The sequence below is a fragment of the Acartia tonsa genome, chromosome 11 (genome assembly GCF_053477335.1).
Source record: "Acartia tonsa isolate MP-2025a chromosome 11, ASM5347733v1, whole genome shotgun sequence".
Classification (NCBI taxonomy): Eukaryota; Metazoa; Arthropoda; class Copepoda; order Calanoida; family Acartiidae; genus Acartia; species Acartia tonsa.
In genome coordinates this window covers 40,790,064-40,803,858 of record NC_137270.1, presented here as the reverse complement: position 1 = coordinate 40,803,858, position 13,795 = coordinate 40,790,064, and the positions used below count along the sequence as shown (strand labels likewise).

The 13,795-nt window shown below is 33.8% G+C and overlaps 2 protein-coding genes across 15 annotated transcripts in view; both read left to right on the top strand.

Annotated features, from left to right (window-relative positions):
* The window catches only part of clu (clustered mitochondria protein homolog), a 32,877-nt gene extending 25,959 nt beyond the window's left edge, over positions 1 to 6,918 (top strand). For 5 of the 11 annotated variants that reach the window (XM_080177256.1, XM_080177257.1, XM_080177259.1 and 2 more), the window contains 7 exons: positions 199 to 341; positions 961 to 1,074; positions 1,548 to 1,630; positions 2,574 to 2,641; positions 2,928 to 3,029; positions 4,532 to 4,617; positions 5,165 to 6,918. In XM_080177256.1, the coding sequence (XP_080033382.1) occupies positions 199 to 341; positions 961 to 1,074; positions 1,548 to 1,630; positions 2,574 to 2,641; positions 2,928 to 3,029; positions 4,532 to 4,617; positions 5,165 to 5,291 (723 nt within the window). In that variant the 3' untranslated portion in view covers positions 5,292 to 6,918. The remainder of the gene's footprint in view (positions 1 to 198; positions 342 to 960; positions 1,075 to 1,547; positions 1,631 to 2,573; positions 2,642 to 2,927; positions 3,030 to 4,531; positions 4,618 to 5,164) is intronic. The other 6 variants (XR_013884126.1, XR_013884125.1, XR_013884128.1 and 3 more) reach the window with 6 other exon arrangements.
* LOC145332299 (uncharacterized) overlaps positions 6,842 to 13,795 on the top strand; it is a 32,718-nt gene continuing 25,764 nt past the window's right edge. For all 4 annotated transcript variants that reach the window (XM_080177268.1, XM_080177267.1, XM_080177266.1 and 1 more), the window contains exons 1-3: positions 6,842 to 7,033; positions 8,808 to 8,870; positions 10,311 to 10,438. In XM_080177268.1, coding sequence (XP_080033394.1) covers positions 6,842 to 7,033; positions 8,808 to 8,870; positions 10,311 to 10,438 — 383 coding nt within the window. The remainder of the gene's footprint in view (positions 7,034 to 8,807; positions 8,871 to 10,310; positions 10,439 to 13,795) is intronic.

Here is a 13,795-nt window from a genome sequence, read left to right as displayed (position 1 = left end):
AAAGAGACAGACAGACATCGTTCTACTTTGTATTATAGATATATGCAAAGTTGCAACATCTATGTATAAGAAGGGTCTAGGGAAGGAGTTTTTTAATTCATTTCATAATAAATAGAAGGGTGAGGGGATTCTGTGCTTGTAAAGGCGCTTTGAGGTAAATCACCTGAACACTATGTGGCAACAACTAAAATCTGCCAGGTATCTACCAGCTTGAAGCTGCTGTACCGTGCCCGCTACCTGGCCCTCATGGTGTGTGGCGAGAATCATCCAGAGGTTGCTCTCATCGATTCCAATATTGGTCTGATCCTGCATGCCGTGGGAGAGTATGATATCTCATTGAAGTAAGTTGTTTAGATATAGCCTTAAACCATCCTATCACTAAAATAAAAAATCTAATTTAAAACTCTCCATAGACTCATGCAAAGCTTCCCTAAAACGGAGAACTTAATTGGCCCAGTGGTTAGTGTGATCTGAATAAACATACAAACTAAATTTTGTTTTCCTTAAACTTTTCCTCTATTCAAAAGTATTCGTTGAGGAGGCGGTCTTTATCGATTTCAAGATATTATCTAGAAAACTGAAGGACATCATCTGCTTGAAATGGATGCAATGCTCAAACGCACATAAAAGGATACTAGGTTGAGTTCCGTCCAACAACAGACAACCAACTCTTTGTTGGCACGATGTTTGTCTGGATGTCATAATTAGTTTTTAAATGCGTCTGTTTATAAACTTTAAAAAGCAATTTATCGCGTATAGTAAAATGATTAATTCCAGTTTTTTTGGTACCAAAGACAATAAAATTGTCTTTATTTTTCTAGAAAAATATCTAAACCACGATACGATACATTATTTTTCTGTTTTACTTTTCAGTATGGCGGGAATTAATCGGTTTCAAAGCCACACTAAAAATATATTCTTCGTTTGATGCGTAGCTAAAATGTTTATCTTTTATTTCAGGTTCTTAGAGAAGGCCTTGGCTTTGAACCAGAGATTCCATGGAGCCAAGACACTGAAGGTTGCGGTCAGCTATCATCTGGTTGCCAGAACACAGAGCTGTATGGGAGATTTCAGGTAGATAGATTGATGGATAGATAGATGGATAGGTTGATAGATAGATCAATAGATAGATAGATAGACAGACAGATAGACAGAGAGAGAGAGAGAGAGACAGACAGACAGAAAAGGTTGCTGTTAGCTATCACCTGGTCGCAAAAACACTGAGCTGTATGGAAGATTTCAGGTAGAAAGAGATAGATTGGATAGGTAAACAGATAGATAGATAAACATATACTGAAGGTGATGGTCAACTATGCCATAGTTGATAGATAGTTAAATGAGTAGATATAAATAGATGTATGGTTAATTGATTGGTTAAATAAATACATATAATATAGAAGAAAAGAATTACAGCTACAAATAGATTTATGTTTAGTCTATAGACAAACAGATTTCTTTTTCAATTAAAGTCTTTGACTTTATTTAGAAACTCGTTTGTCAATAGCGCAACTACTCTAAAATTATTATTCATATATATTTCCTTACAGATCTGCACTGGCCAATGAGAAGGAGACATTCACAATCTACAAAACACAATTAGGAGAGGAACACGAGAAGACTAAGGAATCAGGTTTGTGTTACAGTGTGTGTGTGTGTGTGTGTGTGTGTGTGTGTGTGGCTTTGAGTGTGTGTTACAAAGCACAATTGGGAGAGGAACATGAGAAGACTAAGGAATCAGGTTTGTCTTACAGTGTGTGTGTGTTTGTAAGTGTATTTGTGAGTGTGTGTGTGTGTTACAAAACACAATTTGTGTTTGTGTGTGGGTGGGTGGGTGTGAGTGTGTGTGTATGTGTGGGTGGATGTGTCCTAATTTACAAAACATAATTGGGAGAGGAACACGAAAAGACTAAGGAAACAGGTTTGTGTTACAGTTTGTGTGTGTGTGTGTGTGTGGCTGTGAGTGTGTTTTGTGTATGTGTGGGTGTGTTTGTTCTAATCTACAAAACATAATTGGGAGAGGAACATGAGAAGACTAAGAAATCAGGTTTGTGTTTCAGTGTGTTTGTGTGTGTGGGTGGGTGTGTGTGTGTCTTAATCTACAAAACATAATTTGTAGAGGAACATGAGAAGACTAATAAGATTTTGTTTGTTATTTTGGAGGATTTTGCACATAAACAATTTTGCCTCACCAGCGAGTAGAGAGCCTGATTTTTTTAAGAATCCACTTTAGCTTGAGTCATAAGTAAACAATTCTTTCGTCTGCTAGAAATGTTCCTTTTTAGATTTGACGAAAAATCGGGTCATTCGTGTATTCTAAATATAGTATGCCTATTGGATATCCATTAGCTTAAGTAGTATGATGTATGTGTGTATGTTAATATATAAAATCAATGATATGTTTCACCAGATATTCAATTTTGCTTAAAGTATGTCTATTTACGAAGGACATTAATCTTTTTTTTCTCAAAAAGTTCAATTTTCCATAAAGATACTACCTAATCTTCATGGGTATGTACAATTTATAGAACCTACAGACAAATGATGTACAAGATAGTGTAAATATTAATTTTTAGGAGAATGTTTGAGACACTTGACACAGCAAGCTGTTGTTCTTCAGAAGAAAATGAATGATATCTACCAGGTAAGGATTTTAGATACATAGATAGACAGACAGACAGACCGGCAGACTTACAGAAAAGTGATGAAATCTTTTTCTCATATTTTCAGTTAAGCGCTGCAACCTATCAATTTTTTTTTTTTAATTATAGTCAGGGGGCAAATTAGTTAAGTTAGGTTACATTGGGTAATGGGTAGCCCTGCAGGATCATTTATCATTACTACTTTTCATTATTAGGACCGGTTTTAATCCAGCGAGAGAAAAAAATCGATTATGAAAAGTATATTTCTAAAATAATGAACATTTTCAGGGCAAATCCAAGACTGGCCTGCCACCAATCCAAATTCAGCCACCTAGCATGGGCAGCGTTCTTGATATGCTCAATATCATCAATGGAATCCTTTTTGTACAGGTTAGATAGATAGATAGATGCATAGATAGATAAATTGTTAGATATATAGATAGATAATCATAGGTAGCGTTCTGGATATGCTCAATATCATCAATGGAATACTTTTTGTACAGGTTAGATGGATAGATAGATAGATAGTTAGATAGAAAGATAGAAATAGATAGAATGATAGATATAGCATGGGCAGCGTTCTGGATATGCTTAATATCATCAATGGAATACTTTTTGTACAGGTTAGATGGATAGATAGATAGTTAGATACCTATATAGATAGATAGATAGTTAGATATATAGATAGATAATCATAGCGTACTGGATATGCTTAATATCATCAATGGGATACTTTTTGTACAGGTTAGATGGATGGATAGATAGTTAGATACCTAAATAGATAGATAGATAGTTAGATATATAGATAGATAATCATAGACAGCGTTCTGGATATGCTTAATATCATCAATGGAATCCTTTTTGTACAGGTTAGATGGATAGATAAATCTTATAGAGAGATAGATTATCAATGACTGGATATCGAGGTATGGGGGGGGGGGGACCTTGAAAAAAAGTCCCCAAAGTTTGCATAAACTTTTTTCATTCGTTGGCTTAACTTTGGGAACATTTCTAAATCACAATCAATCATTATAGTATTACTTGGATGTTGCACCAGATTTTCATGCACTCTAATAATTAGCAGGCTAAAATAACGATTCAACCCCTTTACCCCCCACCCCTCTTACTGAATGAACGATTATGACCAATACCTAAATTGACGCCAAATTTTCCTCTGTCAATATATCCACATTCCACGTATATCCTATATCCATTGGAACTCGGAATCTTAAAAGATTGATCTAATAAATTGTCGTCAATTTAAATTGCTAACATGGAACTCATTTATTGGTTAGTTCATTCATCCGGTATGAGGGAAGGGGGTTAAAGGGGGTATTTGGAGGGTATCGTTATTTTAGCCAGCACCGAGCATCACTTATCAGAGCACAAGGGGGCGCCGTAGCTCTGTGGTACCGCACTGAGTTACGGTGATGAGAATTCGAGTTCAAACCCATGCATGTTGCAATCACAACATGTTGTCTCGAATTCTCCAATGTGTATTCACGCAACCTCCCCCAGTTGCGTTGGAAGGGAGATTGTTAGGTAGTTTGGATGCCTAATAATCAAGTGTACAATACCATCACTTCCCTTAATCCCAGGCTCCTCTGAGGAGAGTGTCATTCATTACGGTGACTTAATCTGGGACACCTGCCATACTCAAAACCGGCGAGGGTGAGGTAATAACGAGGAGCTCTCATGAGACAGCGTGTCAAGTCATACTTGAACGTGGAGCTTAAGCTGGCCCTGTGTCTCAACAAAAGTGTCTCAACATACTCCAGGAGTCTAAGGTCCAAACCCTAAGAAACTATGGCTAATCAAACAAATCAGAGTACAAGAAAGTCTAGTACAACATCAATTAATATTGGATCTAATAAATGGACAAACTGTTTTAGATCTCTCAGCAAGATATTGAGAACTTCAAGAAGGAGTATGACATCAGACAACAAACAAAATCAGAAACTGATAAGCCAGAATCAAGGTAACAAAAATTACGAAACCGATTAATATCCGGTGGATTAGAAGAACCGGTTCTTAGCCATACTAAAAATTCATTTATAGCCATGGTTTACAGACAGTTTTCCACGAATAATAAAAAAACATGAAAATAATACCTACTATCGGCCCCTCGGGTTTTAATCTTATAATTTTGTATTTTAATATCCGCGGAAAGCTGTCTATGATATGATGCGATAAATAACTGATACAGATTGGTACTTGTAGGTATTTATTTTTTACATATGTAGGTATCAGGAATTTTTTAAAAATAATTATTACTAAAATGTACAAAAGAATGAGATTCCTAATTCACATATCATTTCAACTTTAAGAATCAGTATTTTATGTTTATTTTCCTAACTATTACAGGAATCATAAAAAAAGTTTTAAATCGATAGGACAATTCTAATAATGCTAAAAATTTTAGTTAAGGACGTATGTACGGACAGAACCTATTGTAGAAAAGCTTTGCTTTTAAATATACATCCACTATATTTTTGCTTGTTGTAAAAATACTATTTTCGTTTCAGTGAGAAAGCCGACCTGAAAGAGATCGACACCGACAACAAGGAGGCGGAAGCTGCCGCCGAATCTAAAACCGAAGAAAGCGTGACGGCGGCCCCAGCGGCTGTTATGGAGGACATCCCAGTGTCATGAGTTCGACACCCTCCTACTGCCTAATTTGCCAACAAATATTCTCAGCTTTTTTTTGTTAATTTGTTAGTCATTCTCTTGTAATGATATATCATCTTTTTTTTGTTTTTATTTATCATCGATCATTCTTAGACATTTATGTAGAAAATGATGAAATTATGAACTTAACATGTGTTGTAAAGGGATGTTTTCATGAACTGTGTTATAACAACGATGTTAAAAAAGTTCATGATTTGTAACTGTTATGAAAGACCTCTTTGAATTGCATTACATTCTGTCAAAAAAAAATATTAGGGTGTCAAAATAAATAAGACATCATAATAAACAATGTCCCTTTTTTTCAAAATTTGGGACATCCTATTTTCATTTGTAGTCATAAAAACTCGCAACTTGTACCATGAAACTAAAAGAGCCATAAATAGATGGCTCTTATTAGAAGGGCCTAATTTAGTTTAGATGGCCTTAAAATTGTAGTTCTCTTGTTTATTAATAATTCTGAGCTTGTTTTTTTCCTTGTTAGTAGATATTAAAATTAAATTCTATGCAATCTAAGATGTATTTTTGGCAAGCTCAGTTTTACCACCGTGAATCCTAGCTATTTGTATTAATATATAATATTAGATGTTATAATCTTATATTATTAATTTTCCTGTTTCCCCTAACTTAAAAATTCATCAATTTAATATTTTAATGAATCTTTGCGCCAAAAAATATCCAATTACTCGTTTTATTGTTTTGTTAGTTGGAACATTTTTTTGTAAAGGTTTTTTTAAAAATTGATTGATTGATTGAAGGGTTGAGACGGTGATTTTTTTATTTTAGCCTCTGGTCAACTTGTACATTACGTGTACTTAGTATAGTACAAAGAGTACAAACCCCAAATATTAATCCGTTTTATCATAAAAAAAATGTAAAAAAGTCTTTTGTGTTAAGCTCTTAAATAGCATTTTTTTGTAAGAAATATGAATTTTTATGAACTTTTCTTTCAAAAGACTTTTGAAGTGTATTCCTACAGAAAATTAAAATTGTTTATTATGTTACAGAATTTGTCGTAAAATTTATAAAAAGAAGAAAATTTAAACCAATTTTATCCTCGTTGTTTATAATTTCTTGCTAGTCTTATAATCGACTCAAATTCGTAACACGATGCCGTTAGATTTTTACCTAGTGTTTTTGTTAAAAATAGCATTAATAGTTAGTTTTCGCATCGTATTATAGACAGATATTCAAATAAAAAATTATAAGATTAAGTAAGCCCCGAGGGGGCGAAGGCCTGGGCTATCAAAACTGGTTTTTATTTTAATATTAATGGAAAATTGTTTGTGATACGATGTTAAACATGATTTTTCAGAATTGTTAAGGACCGGTTCTAATCCAGCGGATATTAATCGTTTTCACAAACCATACTGAAAAAAATTTTAGATAGTTTTGATAATGGGCATTTTTCGTCAATAATGTTATTTTTAGCATTAACTCTCTAAATTACTCAAAGGCAATGAAAATTAAAAAGCATTTTGTAGTCTTGTAAAACTCTGGAATAAAGAAATAAGAAAATGGGTTTCCCTGTTTTCACTCTTACCACCCCCAGATACGTAGAATTTATACAGAAAAATAAAAATCTTTCAGATAATTTGGACGCGCGCACCGCTGTATTAAAAATGGATGATAACTTTGAGGAGAGAAATGCTAGTGGGGAAGAAGAGTCGGATATGGATAATATGAATGATGATATGGATGCTGAACAGGTAGGATTAACCCCCAGAGAGAGAGATAGGACAATGGGCTGCTTATTACACTAGTCCTCAAAGTTTTATAATTGCGTTTTCTTATTGATTTTATTGAATTTTGATTGGTTGAATTATTGAGTTGAATGTCCAAACGTTGCAACCATTAATTTTAATCTACAGAAGGGGTACATTCATGTATCATCAAGGGGGATGTACATCAAATTATCGGCCATTGTCTTTGATTTACCCGCGACCGTGGCTTATCCTGTAGCGCATCCGCTCGTCGCCGGGGAGGTGATAGGTTCGATTCTCGACTTAAGACCGATCCATAATGTTTAAAAATGGCTTCTACTGCTGCTAAGTTAGGTGCACGGCATTAACATTTTGATTAGTGGCATGTCTTGGCTCCAAACCTGTGCTGCTCATTACTCTACAAAGTTGGGACTTCCAGACAAAGGTCTTGTAAACAGTTGTAAACTTAATAACCCGGGTGTTTGGTCAGACAAGGAGATATTTTAGACCCATCGTTTATCCTTGGTTATTGGACATAACGTTAGTGTCATAAACAGCAACCAGGGGTGTATTATGCACAAGATTCATTTTTTCCCCAGCTACAAATACTTTTTTTCCCTCATCGTTTTTTCCACCAAGGAAGGGGAAAAATTGGGAAAATATTTACAAGACTGTTAATTTTATTCATTTTTATTCTTGCATATTCTTTTAGTTTTTTTACACCAAGGAGGGGAGAAAAATGGAAAAAAAATGTTTTCAGTTCTCTTAATTTTTAAAAAAATTTCCCCCAACCACGTATTTTTTTTATTTTTGTGTCAATTTTGCAGAATATACACCCCTGACAGCAACCTTACCCGTTTTCGGCAACAGCAAGGGATTAAAACATAGACGTACAATGTACATCCCCAATGATGCACTGCTGGTTCGGACCAAACAATCAAGTTTAAAAAAAGAATACAACAAGATATTGGGCCAGTGAATGAGAGAGCGTTATTGTAAAAACTTGGGATGCCTTGAAATTTATAGGCCAATGTTTCAATATTCTACTGAAATAATAATAAACAAAAATTTTTAGGAAAAGGGGTAGTTTCACGAAATACATTTAAACTTAATTTAGTGAACCGCATATTTTTTCCTGGTTAATTGGTTAAACTACATTTATACCTATGGCATATATTTGAAAGAATTTAAATTTTCTACCACGAAGTTTTTAAAATATCAAGACTTAAAATCGTCTTTTTAAATTGCATATATCACAAAAAGACGATTTTCAAGTCTTGATATTTTCAAAACTACGTGGTAGAAAATTTAAATTCTTTCAAATATATGCAATATAAATATAGTTTAACCCATTAACTAGCAAAAAAATATGCGGTTCACTAAATTAAGTTTAAATGCATTTCGTGAAACTACCCCTTTTGTTAACTGCATATTTTTTTCTGTTCAATAGTTTAAACTACATCTAGAGGACCACTAGATTAAGTTTAAATGCATTTCATGAAACTACCCCTTTAAGCTACCTAGCCATTACCCCAGAAGACAAATAAAACTACTTTATAGAATATCTGCAGGTATAAGGTATTATATAACCAACAAGCGAAATAAATCTAAAATAATATTTGGGGGGCAAATAAAGAGGTCGCTATTTTTACGATGTGTTGCCGCCCCCCCCCCCCCCCCCCAACGACAGCTGAAAAACACATATAGGTTTCGTGATTTTTTTTCTGAATTAATTTCGATATTGGTATAAGCTGGAATAATTCTCGTCTACCAATTTTAGGAGTCTGATTTTCCTGAAAAGAAAAGAAAACCTGGAATTATCTACCTATCATCGATTCCGGAGGTAAATTTATATTATGATTGGAAAATGGGTATCTAATACCTATAAATCAAAGGGTACCTACATAATTTAGAAAAATTCATACTGACTTGGGTTCTGGTGTCCTCCGAGTGGAAAACTTTGCAGCTCTAATGGTGTTGAACTGTTGGATGCACTGCGTAAAAGAACTCCCTTTACATCCAGGCCGCTAATTTTTTAAATTTGGACGAGTGTATCACCTGAAGATATTTCTACCCAGTTAGCGGTTAGCGGTGTGACCTTCAGTGGCTAAACAAGCAAAACCTTATATAGACATTGTAGAATTCAATTTGCTGGGTGTAAAAATTAAAATTAAGTAAAGTAACCATTAAGAAAAAAAATATTGCCTAATAAAATTTTACTACCTAATGAAAGGGGGGTTTTTTTAATGCAACCATCTCGTAATCAATGTATAAATGGCACTTAGAATTCGAATTTTTATCCGAAATTTTGCATGAATAATCCTTGGTAGGTCTATTTTCCCTAAATCGAACAAAAAGTTGGAAAAGTAGCGGCTAACGGCTTGCGACTCAGCTGTGTAGCCATTTTTTTGGGTATTTTCAAGAGAAATCCATCACGAAACCTCTCTCCACACAATGTTCTTTTCCACTCCAAAACATTTTCAAACGGTTCTAGCCGGTAGTTGCTGGTACTAGAAATCTAATAAATGTTTTTTTTGTATCATTTCACATGATTTAAAGCAAAAATATGATTCAAAAAGTTGATTGCTACGTAATTTATGACAGATTTGCCCTAAAAAGAGCCAAAATACGGCTAAACGGCTGAGCTGTTAGCCGTTACTTTTTCAACTTTTTGTTCGATTTAGGGAAAATAGACCTACCAAGGATTACTCATGCATAATTTCAGATCAAAATTCGAATTCTAAGTGCCATTTATGCATTGATTACGAGATGGTTGCATTAAAACCCCCCCCCCCCTTTCTAAAATACATCCACTTTTTATTTAAAAAAAAAACAGTTTTCTATAGTTGCAGCATAGCTTTTTAACTATTTTGGGGGAGGGTACCTCCACCGCCCCGGAATAAATCGACCAAGGAAAAATATTCCCCCACCCCGAAGAAAAAAAAATGCCCTTTTAAATAAAACTAAATTGAAAATTTGATGATCAACATATTAGCTAAATTATTTCAATCTGTCGAAAATGAATATATAGAATTTAAATGTACCTAAGTATATTAGAATCAATATATTATTACTTGGAATTTACACCATGTTTTCACATACTCTGATTAAGTGAAACTCGCAACTGGCTAATTATTAACGACAGCCCCTTTTTTGCTCTTTTCCATGCTACTTAATGAACGAACTGACCAATAACTGATATCGATGTCAGCAACCTAAATTGACGACAAATTTTTTCTTCCAATATATCCACGTTTATATATTCTATATCCATTTAAATTAGGGAATGAACGTGAGTTCGGTGTTGAGGTACTTCTCCCGGTTTGGCGCAGTAGGTCGAACATATCTGGTTCCTGTACAAAAACGTGGCTTCCAGGCTAAGCTAAAGAAATTCGAGTTTATTCATCAGAGGTAACTATCGGGGTTTGAATTTGATGATAGCTTATTTTTTTAAAAAAATATAGGTACCTAAAAGTTTTTACAAAATTATACGTATTTTTGTTGCAAAACTTCCTAAATACAGAATTCTGTTTAAGGACATACTGACATTTTTAGGACTTGATTATAGAGATGATTCGCTTGTAATATTGTACCATGTTGTAATAGTAATCTGTACTCCAAAATTCAGATCAATCGGATGATTATATCATATAAAAAATTGTTGTTAAAAAAGTTTAAAAATCATCATGATTAAAACGGACGTACGGACATTCTTGTACTGATTAATATTATAGAGTTGCTACGATTTCTAAATCGTACCCAACAGTAACTGCTGCAGGAATCGTCATGCAAAGTTTGAAATTAATAGAACAATTTTAACTTCCCTAAATTATTGGAAAAAAAATATCCGTTATGTACGGTACAGACTTTCGGAAGGACGTACGGACCGACCCTAATTATAGAAAAGCGTCGCTTTTAAAAAATTATGTACATAGTTTTAAGTTTTTAACTTCTTTCACCACTTCAAAATTTGTTTATTGCTTTCTCATAATTTGTTTGTCTTAAAACGATGGTCTTCAAAAAGGTTTTCCGTCCACAATCAATATTTTCATAACGCCTAAAGTGGTAGCCATATAAGTTGCATATATAAAAAAAAACATGATTTTCAAGTCTTGATATTTTTTAAACTAACTGGTAAAAAATTTTAATTTTTAGTAGCGAAGCTACTCTATAATTCACTTTGTCCGTCCGTCCGTCAGTCCGTCCGTCCGTCAGTCCGTCCGTCCGTCAGTCCGTAACGCTATGGGGGAAATGGGATTTACTCAGCTCCTATAAAAGATAGAATGCTGAATTTTTTTGACAACATTCCCATCATTAAGGAGCACAATTAAGTATAAAACATCAATGGCGGTAGGACCGCTTTTTTTGCAGGTTTTAGGCTATTTTTGTATTTTTCACATTTTTCTCCATATCTTCAGTGTTTATGGTGCGATTTTCAAAATTTTTTCAGTTATAGATTTATAAATTAAATTTCCAGACGTTTCAAGAAAACAACTATGACGGTTAGACTGCCTTTAAGCAGGTTTTAGGCTATTTTTGTATTTTTCACATTTTTCTCCATATCTTTGCTGTTTATGGTCCGATTTTCAAAAATTTGTTAGTTGTAGATATCAAAATTAAATTTCCTGTCCTTTAAAGAAAACAACTATGAACGTCAGACTGCCTTTCAGCAGGTTTTAGGCTATTTTTGTATTTTTCACATTTTTCTCCATATCTTTCATGTTTATGGTACGATTTCCAAAATTTTTTCAGTTATACATATCAAAATAAAATTTCCTGTTGTTTAAAGAAAACAACCATGACTGTCAGACTTCCTTTTTGCAGGTTTTTGGCTATTTTTATATTATACATTTTCCCCCATATCTTTGGTGTTTTTGGTCCAATTTTAAAACTTTTTTGGGATATCAGTATCAAAATATTTTTTCCCATTGTTATGAGCATCTTTTATGTGATTTACTTTGACCGTCATCATTTACAAAATAAAACAGAGTTTCGTGTTTATTTTCTCCAATAAATCAATTAATAAATACACTTCAAATCTACTCGTACATATTACCATTAATGATTTTATTTTTTGTGCTTCGCTACTTATGGATGTTGTCATCCTTGTTTCAAGTATATGTCCTCTAGATGTAGTTTAAACTATTGAACAGAAAAAAATATGCAGTTAACAAAAGGGGGTAGTTTCACGAAATGCATTTGAACTTAATTTAGTGAACCGCATATTTTTAGTAGCGAAGCTACTCTATAATTCACTTTGTCCGTCCGTCAGTCAGTCAGTCAGTCAGTCCGTCAGTCCGTAACGCTATGGGGGAAATGGGATTTACTCAGCTCCTATAAAAGATAGAATGCTGAAATTTTTTGACAACATTCCCATCATTAAGGAGCACAATTGACTATAAAACATCATTGGCGTTCGGACCGATTTTTAGCAGGTTTTAGGCTATTTTTATATTTTTCACATTTTTCTTCAGTGTTTATAGTCCGATTTTCAAAATTTTTTCAGTTATAGATATCAAAATTAAATTTTCCGTCTTTTAAAGAAAACAACCATGACGGCCAGACTGCCTTTTTAGCAGGTTTTAGGCTGTTTTTTTATATATCTAACATTTTTCTCCATATCTTCAGTGTTTATAGTCCGATTTTCAAAATTTTTCAGTTATATATATCAAAATTAAATTTCCCGTCTTTTAAACAAAATAACCATGACGGCCAGACTGCCTTTTTAGCAGGTTTTAGGCTATTTTTATATATTTAACACTTTTTTCCATATCTTCAGTGTATATGGTCCGATTTTCCAAATTTTTTAAGTTAAGGATTTAAAAATTAAATTTTTTGTCGTTTTAATAAAACAACCATGACGGTCAGACTGCCTTTTATCAGGTTTTTGGCTATTTTTATATGTTTTACATATTTTCCCATATCTTTGTTTATTTTGATGCAATTTTCAAACTTTTATGGGATATCTGTCTGTATCAAAATAATTTTTCCCATTGTTATGAGCATCTTTAATATAATTTACTTTGATCATCGTCATCATGCAAAATAAAACAAGGTTTCATGTTTATTTTATCCAATAAATCTATTCTTGATTTTAGTAAAAACCTTTTAAATCTACCTGTACGTATTCCAATCGACGATTTTTTGTGCTTCGCTACTTATGGATGTTGTCATCCTTGTTTGCTAGTTAATTGGTTAAACTATATTTATATGGCATATATTTGAATAAGGGGGACGTAACTGAAGACTTTTTGATGCAGGGGAGGGGGGGGGGGGTTATCTCCGGAACCACTTGATGAACCGTGCAGATTTTTTGGACTTAAGCTTTCATGGGTATGAACATCTTATGGTTTCAATCTCAACCCCCACCCCCTAGCCCCCCGGGGCTCAAAACCCCCCTAAAAATGAACCTAACCTTAATTTTCTTAGAAACCATTTGACCAATAGAGATGATTTCTTAAACTTTAGCTTTTATGCTTATAAATTACCTTTTAGACTAGAAGTTACCCTCCTGCTGCCAACCCCTAGCCCTCCGGGGCTCAAAAAAAAACCCTAGAAATGAACCTAACCTTAATTATCTCTTAAACCATTTGATCAATACTGATGATTTCTTAAACTTAAGCTTTTATGCTTATTAACTGACTTTTAGTTTAGAAGTTACCCTCCTGCCGCCAACCCCTAGCCCTCCGGGGCTCAAATTAACCATAAAAATTAACCTAACCTTAATTTTGTCAGAAACCATTTGATCAATAGAGATGATTTCTTAAA